We start from the raw sequence: 22807 nt of genomic DNA, 5'->3' as shown, positions 1-22807 counted from the left end.
TATCTATCTATCTATCTATCTATCTATCTATCTATCTATCTATCTATCTATCTATCTATCATATGTACCGCATATCCAAAATAAAAAGTTAATAATAACAACACATGTGCACTGGCTGTTGGACTTTGGAGTCAGTCACCGACACTGCCGACCACCAGTCCGTCGGACATGGCTGACCGGTCGGACCCGAGGAGCCTCTGTTCCGGGTAAGATCCACAGTTTCACAGACACACGGGGGGCGAATGAGCGATCGATTCCACAGCAACAACGGCGACGTGTCCAAAAAAACCCGAAATGAAACTGCCAAAGGTTAAATGTGCGGGGTGTTAGCCCAAGTTAGCTCGCTGGCTAACGGACACGTAGCCCGGCGCCGGCTGGGAGCTTTGACAACTTTGTAAAGTCGGTTAACGTGAAGTCGATTAACGTGAAGTAAATTACACTTGGGTGAACATTCTCACAGATTCGGTTTTATTGTCACTCTTTATCTAACCATTTTCCCGTTTTTTCACCGATTTTAACGTTATCTGCTTTAGTGTCCATAAGTTTGAAGACAGGCAGATGTATACCAGATGTTTGGGGTAAATATATATAATTAATCGCAATAAAACCATAAATGATGTGCTCTTTTTATTTGATTTCTATACTAAAGTGTATTTGCATTACATTGACATGTAAGAGTCCTGAACAATGATTCTATACATTAAAATCCACGGTGTAATATATTTATAGATTTAGTCAATCTTTAAAACTGTATAGACCTATACATCTAAATGTCAATGAACAACAAAAAAAAGGTTAGGTGTCATTAAGGAGTAGTGGGACCTGCTGGATGTGACTAATACATTAATCACCACCAATTCACAACTAATTACCCAATGGTAGAATTTTCTGTCTCTAATTGCAACCTTCTCTTTTTTTTTGAGTCAACAAAAATTTCCTGTTTTTCCATCTTGAAACAGGATGTAACATGTTTGGATAATATAATGGAGGAAAAGGAGGAGACTTGGAGAATTAGAGATCAGTTGTTCATGTGGGGCCGAGCAGCGAGGAGAACTGCAGGCCATTATGTGAACCAGCGCGATGGTCGCAGAGTCAGGGGACAAGAGGCGACGGAAGGGTGAATAATTGCATTTTTCATGGGCATGTCAGTGTTTGGGTTTGTGCTGCCGAGCGATGGCAAATTGTGCCTTCAATGGCGACAATACGGGCATTATTTGCATGCCAAGAGTCGGTGTGAATTTGATATGGAGCAAGTTATTCCTGGATGTGTGCACTTGTTTAGAACAGTGAAGAGAGGAAGGGAACAGGATACTTTAGATCTGCAAGTATTGTGCCAGTTTGTACTGGCTTTCACTAGTTTAAGATAATATTCAAGGTTTAGTATAACGAGAGGCTTGGTTGGCCAATTTATTATTATTTAATTGATATTTAAGTGGTCCGCTATCAGACACTCCTAATGTAGATTATCGTTGTGCTTTTTTGTGCATTTTAACCTTTTCTAGCTGTTGTGTACCACATTCTTCCGTTATACTTTTCAATCTGGAATTAGTTGCACTTTGAAAGCAATTTCCTTTTTAAGGAAATTGCTTTCAAAGTGCAATAATGACTGCGCTGTAGTACTCACGGCAGGCATTTGGAGAGAATCAGATGTTCCAATATCAATCGCAACACATGTTGTGATTTACTATTGTGATTGTGCAAGTAAATTAAAAAACCCAGTTTGAGTTTTGTGAGCAAACATTGCTGTCACCCACACTCCCATTTTAGAGGTGGTCAGTACCCAGAGGGAGTTATTGTGATGTTTATAATTGCCCCGGTCAGAAGCAGATTTGTCTTTGTCCAACTCCGCCGTGCACTGACCTGCCGACCTCGGACCCCACAGACTACTTCTACTTTTGTTTGTGCTGTGTAATTAATGTATTTGCATGATGTATGTCTATTCTCTTCTCTGCCCAGCCTTCCGTCAGCACCCCCCCCCCCCCCCCCATATGGGCCCGGTCCTGCTCAAGGTTTCTTCCAGTTATAGAGGAGCTTTTCCTTGTCATGAGGGTCAGACCCTGTAATGCGCCTAGAAACAATTTTGATTATAACAGATTCTATATAAAGATAATTTAGGAGTTCGCAAATGAGTTTTAGAAAAGAGAAATATACTATGAATAAACTTTATTTTAATAATCATATTTATTCATCAGGTGCGCCAACCACTGCAAAATTATGAACATCCTTAGAGTAACTAAGGAACAAACACGGTGGATTAGTTCCACAGAACAGGTTGTCCTCAAGGACGTCCTTGCACAATGTCAAATGATTGTCTTATAAAGACATGATAAATTCTTCATCAATATTTTATGGTTACAGCTTAGTTGCAGATGAAGATTACCACATAAACCCTATCTTCCCCCAGCTCTCGGTGGGAAAAAGTCCACTTGTTTAGGGTGAAACTGTAACCTGAGCTGCACAGTTCACAGTAAATACAGGCTGCACCTTTCTACCCCCCAGTGTGTCTCGATTAGGTTGGTGGTAGACGTTCGTGTGGTGATCTGTGCCGGGTGTATCCCGCCTCTCACCCAGTGATGCTGGGATAGATTCCAGCACCCCTGTGATACTGAACGAGTGGTGGTGAACAGAAGATGGATGGATAGATTATGAATGAGCCCACTGAGTTTTCTGTTTAATGGTGTGGTGGCTCATCTGTTATGGACGTTTTAATCATAGGCGGACACACAATGTGCTTACACGTGGCCATTTTAGTTTTTTTTTTTAAACAGCAGAACAAATCTCTGTTGTGAGCAGAGAACAATAGGAACAAAAGGCTTTTTTTCCCCCTCCATGTTCTCCTCCTCCGTGGTCCTTCTTAAATCCTCCACAGCTAGTGTGTTTTGTGATTTGTCCCATCTTATTTCTTACGAATCAGTTTTTTTTCCCCTCTGAAAATGTCTGATCAGTCAGTCTTAGCCAAGCATCCACATTTACAATTCCTATTTTCTTTCTGCGTTCAGCCCCTGGATTAAATAGCCTTGACTCTCAGTCGAAGCCTGACAGCGAGGATGAAAACGCTGCTCCCATGACCTCCTTCAGCGTCGCCCTCCAAAGCCTCCTCCTGGCCTTGTCGTCGGTTAAACACGCCGCCGGCTCCGATTTGCGCTTCTATCCTAAATGGCGCGCGATCGCTGCGGTGGCCCTGCTGACTTCAGCGTTTGTGCTGTACCTCCACTGGACGGTGGGGGGCAGGGACGCCGCTACGCACGGCCACCGCCACCGCAGCCGAGTTCAGAAGTGGCAGATGCAGAGTGGGGGAGACGGGGACAACTTCAGGCTGTCAAAGAGTCCAAATGCTCAAGGGCATCAGAAGAGGGAGAAGCCCTACAACGATACATACCCGTTGAGTCCACCGGTGAAGACGAAGGATGGAATCCGCTACCGTATTGGGGTCATCGCAGACCTGGACCAGGCGTCGCGGAGCTCTAAGGAGCAGACGTGGCTCAGCTACATGAAGAAAGGTTACCTGACTGTTTCAGACGGCGCCGGCAGGCTGGCGGTGGAGTGGGACGCCCACACGGTAACCTTGAAGAGCTCCCTGGCTGAAAAGGGACGAGGTAGCGACCTCCGCTGAGTTCTACCACGCATCATCGATATAGATGTCTGACCGAATCCGTGTTCTGCAGGTATGGAGCTGTCGGAGTTGGTGGTCTTTGACGGTCATTTGTACACTGTGGACGACCACACTGGTGTGGTTTACAGGATTTTGGACAATCAGGCCGTTCCCTGGGTCATACTGCCTGATGGCGATGGCACGGTTTCCAAGGGTCAGTCTTCACCGCACGTTTTCCTCACTCACGCAGGACGATAGCGTCAAGTCCTCTTCAAACTGTCCTTTTTGCAGCATTTAAAGCGGAGTGGCTGGCAGTGAAGGATGAGCACCTGTATGTCGGCAGTCTGGGAAAGGAGTGGACCACAACTACCGGGAAGGTTCTCCACGAGAACCCAGAGTGGGTGAAGGTTATCGGCTCCCGTGGTGACGTGGAGCATAGGAACTGGGTGCCACACTATAACGCCCTGAGGAGTGCAACAGGGATCCAGCCACCAGGTTCTGACCACTTTCTTTGAAAGAATAAATTCATATATGCGTATGTTAAGGTTTGTTTTTATGGTGCCGTTTTCAGGATACCTGATCCATGAGTCGGCCACGTGGAGCGAGCGTCTCCAGCGCTGGTTCTTCCTCCCTCGCCGCGCCAGCCACGAACGCTATGACGAGACTAAGGACGAGCGGCGCGCCACCAACCTCATGCTGTCCTGCCCCGCAGATTTCAGCTCCATATCCGTGCGGCACGTGGGGCCCTTCGACCCCACCCACGGCTTCTCCTCTTTTAAATTCGTTCCAGAGACAGACGATCAGATCATTGTCGCCCTGAAGTCTGAGGAGGACGCTGGCAGGATCGCCACCTACATCATCGCGTTTACGCTGGACGGTCAGATATTAATGCCCGAGACAAAGATCGGAGATGTAAAGTATGAAGGCCTCGAGTTTATTTGATGGAATCTTGGCTACATACAGTACATCAGTCACATGGACCTTCACACTGGTCAATCACTGCCCAATAACAGGTTTTATTAGTCTTCTTAACGACTTCGTATTGATGCAGGTGGAGTCGTTTTGAGTGTAAATCATCACGACAGTGTCTCCTGCTGCACACTGTGACATTTAAGGCACGTGATTAATGCTTTTTACACAAAGCAATATGTTATTCACCTCAGAGTTCAGATAATTGTAACACAAATGTTGCACTTACATGTTTACAGAGTGATTCCAAATTCCTGTCAACAAAAAATGAAATGCTCAGGAACTATGCCACCAATTAAAAAGTACAGATAGTTTGCCCAATATCCTATTTAAGACTGTAATACAGTATACTGAATTTATGTCTATTCTAAAACCCTTTTGGTAATTTACTAAATATTTATTAGTTTCAATGTAATAAAAAAAACTATCATCTCTAACCTTGTTTTTTTTTTTTTTTTACAATTACAAAGCACATTTAATTTTAAGGTTTTACAGTCTTACCTCCTTATAAATAAAGTCCATGCACCGCTCCTTCTGAACAAACGCATTGATAACCTGTTTGTAGAAGTTTTCCTTGTTTTCCTTCAGTTTTAAAAGTCTCTGTCTCCATGGAGATCACTGAAAGTCGTCCTTGATCAGTCGTGTTCCGACTGTACGTGTTGAGTCTTTTCAGTGCTGAGAACGACGGCTTCACTGATGCTGGAGTAGCTGGAACAGTGAGCACGAGCACGTCTCCAGGAGACCTACATTCATTTGTCTCGCACAGTCAAAGAATATGCCATATTTTGACCGGCTCTGTAGCTTTGTTTCGTCACAATTCTGTGACATTTCCCTGAGTTTTGCTCAATACAGCAAACCAAGCAAAAACCAGGCCAGCCCACCGAAATGATCAAGCCTCGCCGTTAATGGCTTTTGTCATCCTGAATGTTACAGAACAGTCGTCTGCCTCCACTCCGTCAGGCCAAGCGCGCTGCATTTCTTCTCAAATTGGTCACAGAAACAGTCCAACTCTCAGCACTCCAGAGCTGCAACAGTGTCGTGAATGCCTGCAAGACAATATTCAATGTCCATCGCTTTGTTTTGAAGGCCTCTGAAAAGGGCATCCGTTTCCTTGAAAATGGCCTCATGCTATAAGGAGAAAGCACAAGTTTTTCCACAGCCAGCGATCTTATCCTGCTGCCATAACCTGCGTGTCATTGTCCCAGTTGTCAGGAATTTTCCAAAATGATCTGGGCATGCACTTTGCTGGATGCAACAGCACCAACAGTGGGTAAACACGGCCACATAGCGCCATATATGACAGGAATCCGAGCTTGGTTTGTGACATCTGTGGTCTCGGCTCATTCTACAGCAACAGATGGGGCTGCATTGATCTCCTTTTTAATGTCATTTCTAATGACATCAGCGACTGCTTCAATTAAATCTTTCTGCATTCTATTTGACAAACCAAGAAAATACAGTGGATGTCTGCAAGTGTCTTGTTAGCCTGTTGTCTTTCTCAGTAAAAGCATGTACGGGTTTAACATAGTTTTCACGTACTTTCATCACTTCCACGAAAGGCCAGCTGGTGTTTGTCAAGAAGGCAGGTGGCATTGATGAGATCTTTCAGAACCGCTCGGTTCTGAAAGATCCGAGTCCAGACATTGTCACAACTTGAGAAAAGAAGGCAGGAAAAAAAAGAAAAGGTGGTTTCTTGCGGTACATCCACACAGCCATCCTTGTCGTATCTACAACGTTGTTTGGAAAGAGCGAGATTTGAAATCCAGTTTAGAAAACTGGAGCTATAATTCTCCATTTAGAAATTAAATCCAAACATGGGGGGTAAATGAACGGACGGCTGCACACTCAACTTGCTGTTTCTTATTCTGCGGCCGAGGAGTCGCAAAAAGAATCACTGGGATCTCGAGTGTTCGCCCCCTACCGTCAGGCACACCTCAGAATCTTCTTCTTTTTTCTTTTTAATGGCGGTTGGAAACGAGCGAAAGCATTACCGCCACCGACTGGTTACGATTTGCGTCTTCGCAGCATGATCACACCTCATTGCGTACGATTAACAGTTTCGTTCACATACTTGAACTCATTATAAATTTCAACATGGTTGAAATACTCAGTCTGGCAATCATAGTGGCCTGAGTTTAAACAGATATTCAGCCCAGTAGAAAATTTAAACTGTTGTTCATTTGCGATTCCTCGCCAGGTGGTGGCGGTAGTTCGCCATTTTGTTGCCTACCGAGTACGTGTAAAAGCCACGAAGAAGTACTTGCTGTGCCGAAAACAACGGACTCCTTTCGTTAGCCAGAATTCCCTTTTTTATTGTCATCGCGATCGAGACTCGGACAGACAAATGTTTACATTGGTGTACTAGTTTGACGCAGCGATCCAGCAGGGGGATCTACACAGTGGCGTAAAGACAAGGAGTCCCATAGTGAACAATGTCCAACCGCCTGGCCTTTCAGACTCAGCTGGCCTCCATCATGGAAGCGCTGGCAAACGCAGCGGTAGCAGAGATCTGCAAACTGGTCGACGATGACTACGCGGTCGTCCGACTGCAGATGACTCAATGTCAGACGGAAAATAAAGTCTTGAAAAGGAAGTTACACCTACTAGAGCTTAAGATGGCCCGGGGAACCGCAGAGAGGAGGCTCCGGGAAAGCGTCATGAACCGACCCAGGGTTCAGATCCACACCGGAGACAGGCTCAGACAGTCCCCCCCTTCCTCCGGTAAATGGACAGCAGTGGTGTCGTGTTGGGCTAATGCGCTGCTTTAAAGCCGAATTTCATTTTTGGGACATTCAAATAATTGCTTTTCCTCCAAGAATAGTCGTGGTGAACCGAAGTCGTCTAAAAACTACACCTTAATCATGACTTTAACACACCCAGAGATGTCTTTACTTTTTGGCTTCAGAGGTCATTAAAAGGAAATAAATACACATCTGCTAGTACCTACTGTTTCCCCTCTAAACATTTAATGTATTTCCATCAAGTTATCGTCGGTAGTTGGCGGTATAAGCAACATTTTATCATTTTCTCACATTTTAAAAGGAGGAGAAGCTTTTTATGCTGCCTGCAGTGGACATGGAGATGGTGTATTTAGACAGTCTTGGTGTGTTTCTGTACCCTGCTGAGGACTCCATACCCACCGTGGGATGCTACTGTGGCCCTGTGTTGCTCCAATTCAGCATGACTTTAAAACAAAAATGCTTTTAATACTTTTTGAATGTGGTCTTTGCAGACAACACACTGGGGATGTGCAGCATCTTCGCAGCCCGTGCACCAAAATCTAAATTTTACATTTAAATTTTGATGATTTTGCAGGTGTTTTAAAACTATCCTGTTAACTGAAGAGCTAATTAATGGATCCTGGCGGCCCTGAGAACAGTAGCAGGAATTCACGATGTGCAGACACACAGTCGAATGTTGCTTCAGTAGAAAAAATGGAAGAATTTGACCAGAAAAACATTCTCGTCATGACAAAAATGCCACTGTAGCCAATTCTACATCCACAAAGTTAAGCCCCCCTATGATTAATGCATGAATGTGTTAGTTTATAATGGGAATTCTATAAACTTAGCTAGTTGATGCCAGTGGGGAGGAAACGCGCTTTCATTAAAAGACGTTTGTCTCTTTTTAGATGGTGTGTTTCACCCTCGGATGGACATGGGTTTGTGGTCCGAAAGGGCCGCTGCAGGAAACACCCCCGCCAAGCTTATTCACTCCAACAATGTCGTGAGCCAGGTGAGCCCACCGTGGAGACTGTGTCATTGTGTACACACAGAAGTAATAAAGTTCTGAAGGGATTGATGGGCAGCTTTACCAATATTATAAGGAGCGCTTTAAGGACCTTTTAACATTTAAGGACCTTTAACTTGGCTGCCCTGTTGCCGCCGAACGGCATTTAAACGGCTGCTCGCTTTGCAAAACCACCCCGTGTTGTAGCGGTACGGCCGTGAATCTGGGGGTGACCGAAATTCTGTTGTTCAGTGTCCAGACGTGGAGCTGGTGGAGCCAGAGGCGGTGACCGTGAAGGAGGAGAAAGTTGAGCCCAACGGCTCAGAAGAGGAAAAAGCAGAACCGGACGTGCAGCTAATAGGAGATGACGGTGAGTACGCGATCCGAAAAATCCGCCACGCTTAATTTAATGTGAACAGAATGTCATGTACAGGCTCTTAAGGTGCTCTTCTTTTTCTTTATTAAGGTGTGGTGGACTGTATCCCTTTTGGAGCTGCAGGATCCATCCTGGAACATCAGGACAGCCAGTCCACTTCCTGCCAGCTCCAGCACCTGTCCGGGACTCAAAGCAGGAGGATGAAGCGTAGCGGCGGCGGCGGCATCAGCGGAGGAGTGGAGGTCAGTGACTCCTCCCCTCATCTTAAGTGTGAAGTGAGTGACTCGCAGCAGGAAGCCACAAACCCTCAGCAGTTTGCTGAAGACGGAGGCGCAAATTTTGATGCGCTGTGCGTCGACGGCGGAAGCGTTAGCGCGCTCGCTCGACAGTTTGACGAGCAGTCCCAGGCCGTCATGGAAGGACGGGGACCGTCGTGCTCATATTCCATGATAGCGGCCGATTTTCCATCCACCAGTGCGAATGGCTGGACTGGTTGCAGCCTCGGTTTCCCCCTCTCCCAGCAGCTAGCCGATGCTCACAAAGTGCACCATCCGCCCGGCAGCAAACAGAGACTATTTGTGTGCAGCTATTGTGGAAAGGCCTTTAACAGGCCCAAGAAGGTGGAGATCCACCAACGCGTCCACACTGGGGAGAAGCCGTTCAGCTGCTCCACCTGTGGGAAGATGTTCTCTGAAGCTGGGAACCTGAGGAAACACCACCGGGTTCACACCGGGGAGAAACCCTACAGCTGCGGCGTGTGTAGTAAAGGATTTGCCTGGATTCGAAATCTAAAGGCGCACCAGCGAAAAAGCCACCCAGATGTTTACACCGAAGGAGACCAGACCTGAACTCTCTGTTTTTGGCTTGTTGTTTTTAAATTTCACATAGTGATACTTCAGTTCCCTGTCCTGTTTTTGTCCTGTTGTTTTAGTTCGGGCATCTGTTCAACTCAGAGGGACGTAGTCATTTTCTTTTCATTAATAAAAAACAAAAAACAGTATTGTCCAATTGCCAACTCAGTAGGTTTACTTTGTAAATTTATAGACAGTGCTGTGCGAACTGAAATAACATCCGAAATTTGATCTCGAGTATGGGAGCGAAAATGTTGAGGATATCCAAAGTCACCATTGAAGTGCTGTGGAGCTGCTCAGTGTGTTTGTGCTGGTCCGACAACAGTCAGAATGTTGAGCCGATGTTGTGAGGCTGAGGGGCAGCAGGACGGCGACGGCTGGATGGACAAACCTGCTGCACGTTAAACGCACCTGATGTGGTTTTGTAACAGAATGATGTCAGTTTGCCAAATAAAATGTGCTTGTGGGAACATTGTGCACATTCACTTGGTTGTTTATTTGTTGTTTCTGGGTTAATAAAGGCTTATTTTTTTGGTTCCACGTGATCACAGTGACATTTACCAGGAAGGTTTGGCACTGCTGGATTAGATCTCATTTTTAGTTGTGTGATACACCCACAAAAATGCTTCAAAACCACCTACAGTCCCAGTATAAACCGGTTAGAAAGGCCGCCAATAATTCAGACCTTGTGTCTTTCACGCTCTGGACACAAGCAGGTGTTCAGAACCGGTGTTTTCACCTCTGCCAGCTCATTTATTGAACGCACCCGTTAGTCTCTGACAGAAACCCTTTCACAGCTCTTAAACCGGCTTTAACGCTTCAGCTCTTCACCCCCCCGGGAGCGTCTTTCTGCATCCTGCAGTTCCAGCCCTGAAACTGTGAAATCAGAGATGGGAATCGGGACACAGGCTTCATCGCCCCTGCCTGTGGTTTGGGTCTGACATTGCTCCTGTGTATCAACTGTTGCTGCGTCTGTCCCACGGACATCCAGTTTAATCCGTGTCTGGATGCAGTCAAATGGAGCAGACTTAAGAAGCTTCCCCTAAAACGGGTTATAGATCTCTTTTACAGGTGTCCTGCTCCTCAGGGTGACGTCTAGGCTGCGTACAGTCAGGCTATTGTACCGTATACTCAGATACTCATTAATATTGATAAATACATACATTATTGCCTATTTCCTATAGTGCTGATCCATGTCTCCATTCTTTCTACTATATGGATTTGAGCTGTGTTGTTTTGTAGCTATTTTGCTCATTATGTCTTTTTATGGTGTGTTTTTTTTTTTCTCCGCCTGCAGTCGGAGGAGGAGCCCGACGTGGTGCTGGTGAAAGTGGAGGAGGGAACCCGGCAGACGAGCCTCAGCATCCAGGAGGGTGAGTTGGTGCTTGTATAGTCGAAATCGCTCCTGCCGTAGTCGTAGACGGCGTCTGAAGTGGGGGGAAAGATGGTAAGATGTCTGTGTCTTTGTGTTTAGGTTTAGTGGAGTCCAGCACTGACAACTACAGAGGTGTCCAACCATTTGATGACACCTCGCAGTCTTCGGTCAACCCGCTGCCCGACGAGCAGGAGCGCGCGTCGGACGTCTCAGAGGTCAGCCATGGCCATGCTTTGCTTTGGACAGCTGGTGGGGGTGGTTATTGTCAGGACGGCGGCCTCCCGGGGCCCTCCTCCCGCTGTGTCCCTGTCCCTTTCCTGCCCGCCGCACAGCCTGGAGCAGAGCTGGGCTCCGCGAGGGCCCTGGCTGCTCAGAGCTCAAAAGGAAGGGGCTTGACTGAAAACTGTAGACGCTATTTTCAGGAAACTCCTCTGATTAATTTGCCCCAAGAGTCCAGGCCAATTCAGGCTTTGGGTTTAGGACCTCAGCAGTTTCTAGATTCAAGCCCTCAGAGAGTCCCAAAGAAAAAGCTCTGCGTCTGCAGGTTCTGCAGTAAAGTGTTCAGCTCCCCAGCAAATCTAGAGTCCCACCTCAGAACTCACACTGGAGAGAGACCCTACGGCTGCACTATATGCGGCAAAAAGTTCTCCCAGTTCTGGAACCTGAAGATCCACAAGAACATCCACACCGGGGAGAGACCGTACCAGTGCTCCTTGTGCGCTGAGAGGTTCTCTGACCCAAGCAACCTGAAGAAACACCAGAAAAGACACCACCCACAGACGTAGAGGCCGTCACACTGATCATGTTTGAGAACTTCCGATATTTCACTTAGTCAGATTTCAATTGAAAATCTTGTTGGAACACGGAGAAATAACCAAATATCAGTTTAATAATTAAATAAATAAAGGCTCGTTTTTAAATGGCAAATGTCAGATAAATTATGAATTCACATCCATGGATAAAGCCCAAAGCCTGTATGTCCATATAAATATGCGCATATATATATGTAACTCTTGAAAGAATGTTTGGAGCCAAAGAAAATTTATACAATCTTGGATTCTGAATGAGGAACAGCAATACGTGTCCCATGTTCTTCCACCCGTTTCAGACTGGAACAATACCTCCATTTCTTCTAAGCCTCTTTAGTTTCCTCACGGCTGTGTACTTGTAAAATATAAATCGCGTGTTTTCTATTGTGTCACAATTCTGTAACCTCTCAGTGTGAATCATTAAAACGTATTAAAACTAAATGTGGATTTGTGTTTTTATTATTAGCAGTTTTTAAAAAAAAATCTAACAATTGTGACACAATATTATCAAATCTGGAATACCTGTGGAACAGTGTATAGTCATTTAATAAAGATCCTGTTCCTCATACTGTACGTACACACAGGTACATGTATATATGTCTAATAAGGTCATGAACGAATCGGGCTCTGCTAATGCTAACGCTACAAATAGATCTAAAAAGTAACACAGTTTTTGTGTTTGTTCTCCTGATTTAACAGCTGGAAGGAGCTCAGCCGCCCCCCGTAGTGGCTCAGGATCCTGGTACCAAAGCAGTGGTTCAGCTGAAGCTTCAGGAGAGCAAAACAGTGTCGAGCCCTTCTGGAAACACCCATTGCGGCCAGTTGGGTTCTGACTACTCCCTCTTTGAACTGGAGACCTTCTTCACCCGCTGGGCCCCGGACAGTGAGTCCGTGGCTGCCAGGGATGGGCCTTCCTGCTCTTTTGCCGCCGGTGACTCCCCGGATTGTGGCCAGGACGGAGTCCTGATCATTGAGTCCGAGTCACAGCCTCAGCACGGCTCCACCTCATCGGTGCTGACCATCAACGAAAGGCCCGGTTTCTCCTCTACAGCTCACGTCCGCCGTCTGGGGCCACAAGGTAGCAGACATCACCACACCTGTGCATTACAGTAATTGAGCAGTGTCCCCTCACTGTTTTCATTCTTTTTCTCCCATCAATGCTGCAGAGAAGTTCATGTAGGCTCTCACAAACAGGTGTGAGTGCAGTTGAGCACTCATGTCAACATTTACCCCAATAAGGGGTCGAACTTTTCACATATATTCTTCTTTGTCTTGGCCTCTATGTCCCTTTTGGGGTCATGGGGATGAAGCGAAGGCTGGGTCCACCCCTGAATGTTTTGCTAGCTCATCGCAGGGCCCTATGTGAGCATTTGGCAGTTCGGTACCTTGCTCAAGGGTACTTCAGCGGTGTTCCTGCACGTTCCATGTTTCGTCCACACCGGGTTTTGAACCGGGAACCCTCAGCTTAACAGACAGCTCCCACCATCAGTGATATACTGACCACTATATTTTTAAGCTAGAACAGGCAAATTGTTGCGATGACGCTAGCAAGCATGCACATGGCAAAGCGATAGTTCTCCGGTATTGGTACCTGTTACGTGGTGTTGTGGACGTACTCTCATGGGCTCGTGTCTTCCGTCCACAGACATGTTGGTGTCGGCACCTTTCGGGAAGCAGCCCCCGTGGAGCGGAGCGCCAGCCGTCACCAGAGACAGATCCGCTCCGCTGCTGCAGCGCGGCAACGGCGGCAGGATTTCCGAACCACCAACGGAGGCTGCTTCTACACAGACTGCTGCCACAGAGGGCGGTAAAAGTTCTACCTCAGTTTTTTCTGTGAGGGGAGCTAAAGCGGCCCACCCCAGCGTGGACGCGGCTGCCGCTGCGCACCACCAGGGCGGCTATAACGCCCAACTCGGCAGCTTACCAGCGGAGCGTCGGCGGAGGAGTTATATATGTCGGGTCTGCGGCAAAGCTTTCTCTGGTCTGTCCAACCTGGAGGCCCACAAGAGGGTCCACACGGGAGAGAGGCCGTTCCGCTGCGACAGCTGCGGAAAACGCTTTTCTGAGGCGGGCAACCTGAAGAAGCACCAGCGGGTCCACACGGGCGAGAAGCCATACGCCTGTGACCAGTGTGGAAAGCGCTTTGCCTGGATCTGCAATCTAAGGACGCACCAGCAGTCCGCCACACGCTGTGCCCCGCAGGCCAGGGGGGAGCTGGCGTGACGTGTGCAGCCCCTTAAACTTACTTGAAGTTGAACTTCTTTTCATTTATGGTCCAGGTGGCGTTACCGACGGCCTCAGTAGCTGTCGGCAGAGCAACACAAGTTATTTAATGGGAGTTTTGAAGTGTGTTTCCTATTAACTATCTGCTGCAAACACATAAAAATGTATTTTTGGCTTAGAATCCACAACTATAAAGTTTACTTTTGACTTTAGGTCTTTTCCGTATGTTTCGATTCTTCTCTTCCCGTCTTCCCTTCTCCTTCTTTCCCCACCCGACCATCAGCCGGAGCGTCGCCCTTTGAGCATGGTCCTGCTCAAGGTTTCTTCCTGTTCAAAGGGCATTATTCCGGACGCTTTTGCTGGGTCAGGGGGGTGTCTGGTTGTTTTGTAAATCAAGTCCAGTTGAATAAAGCTGAATTAGTACCACAGAAAGGGCAGTTTTTGCTCAGTGACAACAGGCCATCCACCCTAGACCAAATTAGACAAGCCTGGGGTTGAAATCCAGGCAATTCCAAACCGGATTTTCTATCTTTCCGGGCAGAAAATTGCTTTCAGTTGTCTACCTGGTAGGTCAGAAAACCTGGTTGGTTTGTGACGCTGGGTTTCTATAATCTGAAAGAATAGAGTGAGATAAGGTGTCTTATTTTGTCTTTATTTTAACAGTGTTATAAACAGTACCGATGCATTAAAAGTAAATAGTTAAAGTCACGGGGTGAGAATCACTGGACAGAACAATTACAACACAAACTGGAAGGTTTAAATAACACGGACGGGGAATCTAATCCATAGATTATGCAGAGCCAGAGTGGGTGATTGTTTAGGCGGATTCTTTAATCTGTGTTGTGGAACATCCCACATGATCTAATCGGATGACCTCAAAGCTGTTTGGGAAAACCCTTCACTTTGATTTGGTGACCTGGGAACGGCAGAAGGAACTCTCTATTTACCACAACATTCAGGAACCTGCAAGTTATAAAAAAGAACCCGTCAGTGGTCACAATAGACATGATTTAGGGCGATAAATATAAAAGTGGAATCGAACTCTTCTGATGGTTCGTCAAAGCTCCCGGTTCCCCCCCCCGAGATCGATCCCTGGTCCTCCATCCTGACAGTAGAAACAGGATAAAGGCCGTCAAGCAAGCTCGGGAATCCACCAACGCCTTCTGGTTTGTGAGTTCTGGGTTCCATCAGCAAATGATCTCGACTTTGTCGTCATCCCTGTCCTCCTGCTGCTCCGTTTTCTCATCCTCCGTCTTCTTCCTTTCTTCAGCTTCCTGTGCAGCTCGCTCTGGTTCTGCTCCCGGCTCCGGTTTGGAGGTCCCCCTGCCTCGCAGGGCGCTCGGGAGAAAGTTGGCGAGGAAGAGAACGGCGAAGATGCCCAGCAGGGAGAGGACGGCCGCCACGCCCACCTCCAGGTCGTGAGCGTCCTCCTGCTGATAGCTGTCCTCTGTCCAGCCTTGCTTTTTTTCGTGGCTCGAGGAAAAGTACACAGCACCCTCCTCTTGGCCCGGCATCTGCACGGCTCTTTCCAAGTGCTTCCCATATACAGTTTCTCCCTGTGCCACCTTGTTCCAGCCGTTGTTTTGCTTCCCGATCTTATAGTCACTACTCACATTCCTGTGTCTATAGTTGTTGGACACATAAAGGTCGCCGTTTGACTCCACCAGTATGTCAGGGATGTCAACATCAAACTCCCTGCCTTCCCCAGTTTTGGGCAGGAAGCCCAGGTCGAGGTTGACTCTTATCCAACCAGACCCTTTTGCTAGCATCCTGGTCCTGCTCCCTTCAGATCCCGTCTCGTCGCCTTCGTTGACAGAGCCGGATGCCGCTTGCTGGCCGTAGCAGATGGAAATGAGAAGCTCGGCAAACAATAAAGGCCCTCCTCCGTCCCCTTGAGCGAAGGCGCGCTGGCTTTGGCCAGGTGGGACTACGACCACGGTCTCAGCCAACGAGGAGAGACTCAGAAAGTGGGGGAGATCGCTGAAGGAAGACAGGAGGGAGGCGGTGTCGTCACTGAACTGAAGCCACACGTTGACCGATGCCTCCTGGAAAGAAAAATGACAAACTGAGGATGGTTCCTCCTCCAACCATAACGGTATTCCATATCCGCCGCATCTCTGTGGCCATACTGGTGGAGTTAATCCAAATCTCACCTGCTGGTGGTTGTAGAGGATGTTGTAGGCCGTCACTGTCACCGTGGTGATGAAAGGGTGAGCAGGGCTCGCCGTGACCGACATGCCAAGGTCGCTGACCACCTGAACAGACAGGTCTCCGGGGTTGACAGGTTCGGTCGTCACGGTGATCTCACATCTACCCAGGATACCGTCCCACTGCTCTGAGATGACCTGAGGAGATGATGAGGAGCGGGATATGAACCCTATTCAGGAGGTGACGGTGTGAATTAAATTCCGGGTCCAGTTGGAAGCGGTTATCCATCAACCTACGTGCAATGACGTCTTTCCGGGTTGTAAACCGATGATGTGTTTCTGAGGTCCAAAGGAGGCCACGTGAGGGTCCTCAATTCTCAGCAGGTCGAGAACCAACTCGGTGACGTCCACAAACCAGTCCGGGGAACCCAGGAGATGGGTGGTTCTGCTGTTAGAGTCTTGGGCAGTGAACTGAGTCAAAACCTGGATTGAGGACCGTTGATAGACCGGGACACACCTGATGAGACAAACACAGGCTCTGGTGGCAAAAAGGTAGTTTTATCGGCACCTTCCCCTCACCAAACCGAAATCATTACTTTCCCCGAGCGGTTGGAGTCTCTTACCCCTTCTCTGTGATGTGATTCCAACCATTGATGGCATTAAGAACAGGGTCCGAGAGGGACACTTGGAGGGGAACCGAGGGAGCCCAGACTTCTAGACACACGGAACCACGGAGCGTCCCCAGGACAAACTCCACCTTTGCACACGTGCTCCCCAACCCTGACTCACTGCCGTCTACAAAGATGGCAGAGCAGTTGCTGGTTACCTGGAGTCAGAATAGAGATTAAAGATGATCATGCTAAGTCGCCTGCATAAAAAAAAATACAGTGGTTTCCTTTTTAAATACGGGATATCCAGACCTTTACGGTGTTCTCATCAGCTGAATAGCACGTAGCAGCGGAGGTGACGTCATACACCTTCTCGTCGTGGCTTATGGCGAGGACCATAACGGCGAGCGACGCAGGCTGGTTGGTCAGTATGGCTGTGTTGGTGAGCATGTTGCTCTGGGGAACACATGGTCGTGGGTTACATTTCGAAAACCTGCATTCTGAGTTTTAAAACTCTGAAGTGGGACGAATTCAGCACCTCTGTGATGGGAGCAATTCCAAAGATCTGATGATCTGTGAAAGAGAAGGTGCTCACTGCAGCTCTGGAGGGGATTACTGGTTTACTGTGGTCAGGGTACTCCACCCACCAGTCCACATGGACTGCCATTGCAACTCCAAAGCTGCCCTTTAAGGCACTAGCTGTTAGACACGCCACCTGGTGGAGCGGTTTGGAACTGCAGGGAGATGCAGAATCTTTTTCAGCATTCAATAAGTCTGATACCAAAACAAATAATTGCACATAAAATGAGGACTGAAAAAATGATGTACTTGATTGGATGTTTATGGATGCCATGTTTGCGGCAAATTATAGACACCACGTCGTGACTGGAGTCTTGGCTTTTTTCCAGGGTCACGTCCCACAGGTCAGGGGTCAAAGATCTGTGGGCCACCACCGACACCAAGTTCTTCTTCACCTTCAGCCTGATGACACACACTGACTTCAAAAACAATGTATGCAGGACTTTACGGCTCAGCAGAAGAACTTTAACATCAGGAATGAAGGATAACAGGCTTGAAATTCAGTGTGGAATCCATGTGCATTGCAAAGTCCTCCACCAAAAAAATAACCTTACAAAGTCTGAAGTTCTGACCGTACTCTACGTGGCAGGCAGAAATACCTTTTATTTACCTTATTATAACCACCTCAGCACTGAGGTTGGCTCTCAGATTCACCGACACCATGAGCGGCTGTCCGGTCAGGACCAGACCCCTGTGGTAACGGATCAAAACGTTGGTATCCAAGCCGAGCTCTTCAACTTCTCGCCCATTCAGGCAGGTTTCTTTGCTCCGGCTCTCCTTTCCTTCCATCTCTGACTCCTTCAGCATCACTGCTTTAATGTGGATGAGCTGCTGCTGAGATGGAGCTGTTCTGTCCTCCACACACCTGGACAGGTGTGAGGACACGAACACTTATAATCTTGATCCTGAGCACAATTTTTAATAGGTATTAGAACCAGCGGCCCGCCGAGGTCACATACCCTTGTGGCTCCAGGTCCAAGTCTGCCATCATGCTGGAGGATGAGTAGTAAAGCTGTACTTGTTTCTGCACGGAGCCCCGTTCGTATCTTAGAGCCTGTGGGAATTCCGTCTTCCCAATTGCTGAACGGTGCCTGAATAGAACATTGATACAAATATTGTTGGGCAACCCGTTCAGAAAACCAAAAGGATACTATTCAAACACTACCTGCTGATTTTGAGGAGGTCCCTCCTCCATCTAAACGTGTGGATTTTGTTGAAATAGAGTGAAAAAGAAAAGAACATCTGGTACCTTTTCTGCTTTCGGTTGTGACGCTTGTGTTGGTAGCGGAGAACGCTCTGCCGCCTGTCCACAACCTGGTTTGACTGGTTGGTGGGTTGAGTCCTAAACCAGTCGCTGGGCAGGGTCAAGGTCACCACACACAGCCCGAGAGGAGGCTGGAAGAACCGAAGGGATGGATGAGAATGAGAGAAAGAGGTCAAAATCCCCCTCCTGTGGGTCTCACCTGTGTCATGCAGGAGGCTCTGTGCTCCTCTGTCTCCTTGAAGGCATGCAGGGTGATGCAGGTTCTCCTAAACCTAGAATCGCCCCACTTATGGAACAGAACTCGCACTGTAAACCTCTCCCGACCTTTAGCATCCCTCTCTCTTTCTACATGCTCTGAGAGGAGGGAGGCAGACAGGAGGTGCGAGGGGGGGAGGGCAGGCTCTGATAGGAGCTGTAAAAACACACAAAACGTAGCTCATTAGCTTCAGCACCAGCTAACGGGATCTGTCAGAACTTACCTGTGTGACTGAGTACGGTCCGAATGAAGCCCGGAGGCTCGCCGGTGGGGGGTGATGATGTGGAGGCACAATGAAGAGGCTCTGAGAAAAGGAGAAGGGGCTGGAGTTTGAGAAGAGGGGGCCCAGCTCTGCCTGGGTCAGAGGGAGGAAGCGCCAACTCTGAGGGATGACGGCCATGTCCACTGGCAGGGAAAGAGGGAGGGGGGGCTGAAGGAGGGACGGCGGGACTAGGGGAAGAAGAAAAGAACTCTTACTGTGACTGTAAACAATTCTCAAACATCAACCTTCTACTTTTTGAATGGATGATTGAATGAGCACCAGAATGACACCTTAGTAAGTTCAAACCCACAGACCGAATTGTTCTAGATCCTCCCTTCTTAAATCCTCCCTACCTTCGTCACGCAGGTCCTCTTGGGCTGAAGAGCATAAACGCCCATGTGTTTGACCCTGGCCCCCTGGACGTGCGTGCACGCACACACACCCAAACGCCCGCACTATTGTGCAGCCAAAGGCAACACTTACATTCCATCATGATCCAGAGGAGCAGCGTTGTTCTCACTCCTCCCCTGCTGCACGGGGTGTCTCGCTGGTTGGCCATTCCTGGAGCCCTGAGGCAACACAGCTTTCTGTGACAACCAGGAAATCACACCATGTTCCCCCAGGTCAAGTAGCATAGCAACGATGCTAACAGAACTATGTAAAAAAAAGTGTAAATTCTCAGAATTTAGAGACGTCCCAGTCTAAAATAGAACCAAACAAGGAAAAAACAGGATCTGATGATTGGGATCTTTTAGCCTGTGGAGGTTGTTGTGGTCACATGACTGCTCACACATACGTACAGACACACTCCTAACGCAGTAGCAACACACACACTGCATATGATGACTGCACCAGCTAACTGTAATTAGCCTCTCTCTCTCACATGCACTCACATGCACCCATTTCACCCACCTGTATGCAGTGGTTTCAGCTCCACATCACGTTTTCAAAAAACAGGAAGTTTTGTTGTTTGTTTGTTTGTTTGTTTTAAAAAAAAAGGAAAACTATGAAAAAAAAGACAATTTTAAAGACACCACATGAACTGAAATCGACTCTATAGTTTTGCAGATCAGTGCTGGTGCAAAGCTGCTATAAACCTTCTCTCTTCCTCTGGCTCTCTTTCTCTCCCACCCCTTCCTCTCTTTCATTTTCTGAGCTGGATTCACACAATAGCGATTTACTCATTTAAAACAGTAAATAATCCTCCTCTCTCTCTCTCTCACGCTCACTCTTTCTCTCTCCAACATCCCTCCTCCTGCCCTTTCTTCACACTCTCTTACCCCCCTGTTTGGCTGATTCCCTCCCTCCATTTCATCATAAATCTGTATTATTCCTTTGTTCATCTCCATCTTTTTTGAGTAACAAGCAGCAGGTTTCTTCATCACACTCTTCTGAAGAGTCAAACTTTTGTATAACCAGTTCAACCAGTGTTAGCTGAATGGGATTGTTACAGTAGGATTTGAATACTTTTTGCTATTGATGCTACTCATTTAGCTGTTATTTTACAACATGATGACAATATTTGATGTGCTTCTGAGTTTTTTTTCCCTTTCCAAATATCTAAGGAATATTTAAAGTTAACTGCAGTATCTGTAATTGAGCAGCAGGATAGATGCTGCAAATTAAAAATAGACACAATCATAAAACGTGTTAATATTTAACCGCAGGAATCATCAAAGTTTTGTTATTAGTGACGATCAAGCACTTTTGTTCCATCTCGTATTACCATGTAAGAGTAATCAGTGTAAAGGAAACACTAAGCTAGGAAGTATGGAACGGTGTGTGTGTGTGTGTGTGTGTGTGTGTGTGTGTGTGTGCGTGTATTAATAGGGCAACAGAAGGAGCTTAGAGGACAATAAATGTGACACAGAAGAGCTTTACAGAGAAGCAAGTGGAAATGAAAAAAAGAGAAACACAACATTTACTGAGCATACTCCATATCTTTACATCACTCCGCAGTTATTTCACACATGCAGGCATCAATTTTCAAACAACAACATTACGGGTTCTCAAACGGCCCGAAAGATGGAGTCCACTCCTGGAGCGGCCACATCTTCGTCCCCTGTGGGTATTTGAGCAGATGTGAAGGCAACTGCTTCACACACTGTACCACTGGAACCAGTGCTGGGCAGGATGCTGGTTCCCAGCACATAGAAGTGTGTGCATGAACGTGTGTGTATGTGTATTTGGTGGCGGTGGGGGTGAGGTGCCCCTCCCATTGTGCAGGCAGCATGTTGCATCTTGGATCCTGGGTGCCACGGGGTTACTGTCAGGGTGGGGTGGGTGGCCCAGCCCTGGGTTGGAGGAGGGGTGTGTGCACTCTTGGGCTTGTGGGACCTCACGGCCAGATATGCTGGCGTCTGGGAAGGAGGGGTTTGGTTTTTGGGTGGAGTTGGGAATGTGCTGTACCTGCTCCCGGCTGGTTTTTGGGGTTCAGGGTTGTGCCTGGTTTTCTCTGCAGGGGGTGTGAGGAGCTCAATTTGTGGCAGCTGGCACTGCAGGCGGGCGCACCTGCAGGCAATTTACATCTGGCCACCTACTTAAGAAGGGTGTGCCTGCCTCTCAGGGCCAGAGTCTTGGTTTCCTTTGTATTGGAGTTGTGTGTTGCTTTGTGGCTTGGATGTGGGAGTATTCCGGCTTTGTTGCCGTGGCTTTGCTTGGTCTGTCTTCCCTGCACATTTGAGGTCTTCACGCTGTTTGCTGGACCTGAGAAGTGCAGAGCCTGTCTCCGGAGTTCTCTGCAGTCCAGCAGGACTGCTTCTGTTTACTTTGAGTGTTCCCCTGTAAATAAAACTCTCTGGACCATTTTGCCACTGTGTCCTGGCCTGCTCTCAGGTTCTGTTGAAACCCCAAACATGACATTGGTGCCTTTTGTTGCTCTGGTGCTCCTTTGCTGTCCTGCTCTGGGGTGGGATTATGGTTCTCCAGGAGATGGTTGGTCTGTAGGTCTGTTCAATCCTGCAGGGGTCACTGGGATCTCTGTCTTTCTGTGGTGCTTGTGGCCCGCCCAGATCGGCGGGTGGGGTTGCAGACTGACACACACACATTGCACACACAGATACTGCCTTCATATCTAGAGCTACCGATACACATTACACACGAGCGAACTTAGAGACAAACTTTGGCTGCGGGATCACAGTTATGAAAGGTTCACTGGGGGCATGGAGGCAGATTTGGTTGGTTGTAGCTGTTTGGTTGCGGTGTTGCTGCGGTCTGAATTTGTTTATTGTTATTTATAGTAGTTTTCATTATTGTTGAAGTCATGGTGTGTTTTTTAGGGTGACAGGGTGAGCTCAACAGGCCCGTCCTGATGAAGCAGTACTGTCTGATAAGAAAAGACATTCACATGCCAATGCTGCTTGTCTCCATGCTGGTACAAGGGGGAAACAAACAAAACAACCCACCCAAACAACAAACAAAAAAGCCCAAAAAATCCTCGGCGTTGGCTGTCCCTTCCTGTCTTTTGTCATGAGATGTCTTCATCTGTCTGCATATTTCATATTTGTCTCTTCCTCTCATGTAAATCCCCTGCTCTGGTGGATAATCTGCATATGTAATCTACTGCCATCTGTCATGTTCCTCTGCAAGGGACATTTGCAATGATGCCAGATTATTATCCCGCACTGTGACCTGAGCAAAGGAGGACAAGGTGCAATACACCCACTCAATCGCAGATGGACACACATGCGCACACACAGGGGGCACCCTGGACAGGCATATTAGACTCTTGCTTCCTTTTCCAAAGTCCTGGAGCAAAAGGAGTTCAT

The 22807-nt window shown here is 47.6% G+C and overlaps 3 protein-coding genes and 1 long non-coding RNA gene across 6 annotated transcripts; 2 read left to right on the top strand and 2 right to left on the bottom strand.

The window, feature by feature from the left end:
• The first annotated feature begins 89 nt into the window (after positions 1-89).
• Positions 90-5015, top strand: cant1b (calcium activated nucleotidase 1b). Of its 2 annotated transcripts, XM_003972074.3 has the most exons (6): positions 122-206; positions 960-1117; positions 3000-3596; positions 3666-3806; positions 3884-4087; positions 4164-5015. In XM_003972074.3, exons 2-6 carry the CDS (start codon positions 1081-1083, stop codon positions 4532-4534), a joined length of 1350 nt encoding a protein of 449 aa, XP_003972123.3. In that variant the 5' UTR covers positions 122-206; positions 960-1080; the 3' UTR covers positions 4535-5015. The 2 variants fall into 2 exon arrangements, with proteins under 2 accessions (XP_029707335.1, XP_003972123.3); XM_029851475.1 differs by lacking the exon at positions 960-1117 and having other exon boundaries at positions 90-206.
• On the bottom strand, positions 4506-6094 carry LOC115253372 (uncharacterized). The gene is made up of 2 exons (XR_003891709.1): positions 5063-6094; positions 4506-4815 (listed from the first exon to the last, which is right to left on the bottom strand). It is a non-coding gene; the product is annotated as an uncharacterized lncRNA (long non-coding RNA).
• Positions 6095-6793: 699 nt separating this feature from the next.
• On the top strand, positions 6794-14352 carry LOC101063972 (hypermethylated in cancer 2 protein). Of its 2 annotated transcripts, none has more exons than XM_011612479.2 (8): positions 6794-7282; positions 8193-8296; positions 8543-8660; positions 8757-8908; positions 10815-10890; positions 10992-11107; positions 12401-12779; positions 13347-14352. In XM_011612479.2, exons 1-8 carry the CDS (start codon positions 6994-6996, stop codon positions 13922-13924), a joined length of 1812 nt encoding a protein of 603 aa, XP_011610781.2. In that variant the 5' UTR covers positions 6794-6993; the 3' UTR covers positions 13925-14352. The 2 variants fall into 2 exon arrangements, with proteins under 2 accessions (XP_011610781.2, XP_011610780.2); XM_011612478.2 differs by having other exon boundaries at positions 8757-8941.
• A 101-nt stretch (positions 14353-14453) lies between these two features.
• On the bottom strand, positions 14454-20146 carry tmem132a (transmembrane protein 132A). The gene is made up of 14 exons (XM_029851044.1): positions 19953-20146; positions 19524-19627; positions 19002-19228; positions 18722-18934; positions 18508-18653; positions 18218-18349; positions 17869-18123; positions 17508-17660; positions 17218-17413; positions 16992-17135; positions 16695-16897; positions 16369-16588; positions 16078-16269; positions 14454-15969 (listed from the first exon to the last, which is right to left on the bottom strand). The coding sequence occupies exons 2-14, from the start codon at positions 19597-19599 to the stop codon at positions 15112-15114; spliced, it is 3015 nt and encodes a 1004-aa protein (XP_029706904.1). The 5' UTR covers positions 19600-19627; positions 19953-20146; the 3' UTR covers positions 14454-15111.
• Between the last annotated feature and the right edge of the window lie 2661 nt (positions 20147-22807).

This window comes from Takifugu rubripes, chromosome 17 (assembly GCF_901000725.2).
Source record: "Takifugu rubripes chromosome 17, fTakRub1.2, whole genome shotgun sequence".
NCBI lineage: Eukaryota > Metazoa > Chordata > Actinopteri > Tetraodontiformes > Tetraodontidae > Takifugu > Takifugu rubripes.
The sequence above is the reverse complement of the archived record's forward strand: the minus strand, read 5'-3'. Positions and strand labels throughout refer to the sequence as shown.

What these genes read in the sequence shown, in the direction of transcription:
- cant1b (XM_003972074.3), top strand. Translation starts at nt 1,081, where the DNA reads ATGGTCGCAGAGTCAGGGGACAAGAGGCGACGGAAGG. An exon ending in CCTGGCTGAAAAGGGACGAG is followed by an intron (nt 3,597 to 3,665) that starts GTAGCGACCTCC and finishes CGTGTTCTGCAG; the next exon opens with GTATGGAGCTGTCGGAGTTG. An exon ending in CGATGGCACGGTTTCCAAGG is followed by an intron (nt 3,807 to 3,883) that starts GTCAGTCTTCAC and finishes TCCTTTTTGCAG; the next exon opens with CATTTAAAGCGGAGTGGCTG.
- LOC101063972 (XM_011612478.2), top strand. Translation starts at nt 6,994, where the DNA reads ATGTCCAACCGCCTGGCCTTTCAGACTCAGCTGGCCTCCATCATGGAA. An exon ending in GCGCGTCGGACGTCTCAGAG is followed by an intron (nt 11,108 to 12,400) that starts GTCAGCCATGGC and finishes CTGATTTAACAG; the next exon opens with CTGGAAGGAGCTCAGCCGCC. An exon ending in CCGCCGTCTGGGGCCACAAG is followed by an intron (nt 12,780 to 13,346) that starts GTAGCAGACATC and finishes TTCCGTCCACAG; the next exon opens with ACATGTTGGTGTCGGCACCT.
- tmem132a (XM_029851044.1), bottom strand. Translation starts at nt 19,599, where the DNA reads ATGGCCAACCAGCGAGACACCCCGTGCAGCAGGGGAGGAGTGAGAACA. An exon ending in ATCCATAAACATCCAATCAA is followed by an intron (nt 17,414 to 17,507) that starts GTACATCATTTT and finishes ATCTCCCTGCAG; the next exon opens with TTCCAAACCGCTCCACCAGG. An exon ending in GAATTGCTCCCATCACAGAG is followed by an intron (nt 17,136 to 17,217) that starts GTGCTGAATTCG and finishes TGTGTTCCCCAG; the next exon opens with AGCAACATGCTCACCAACAC.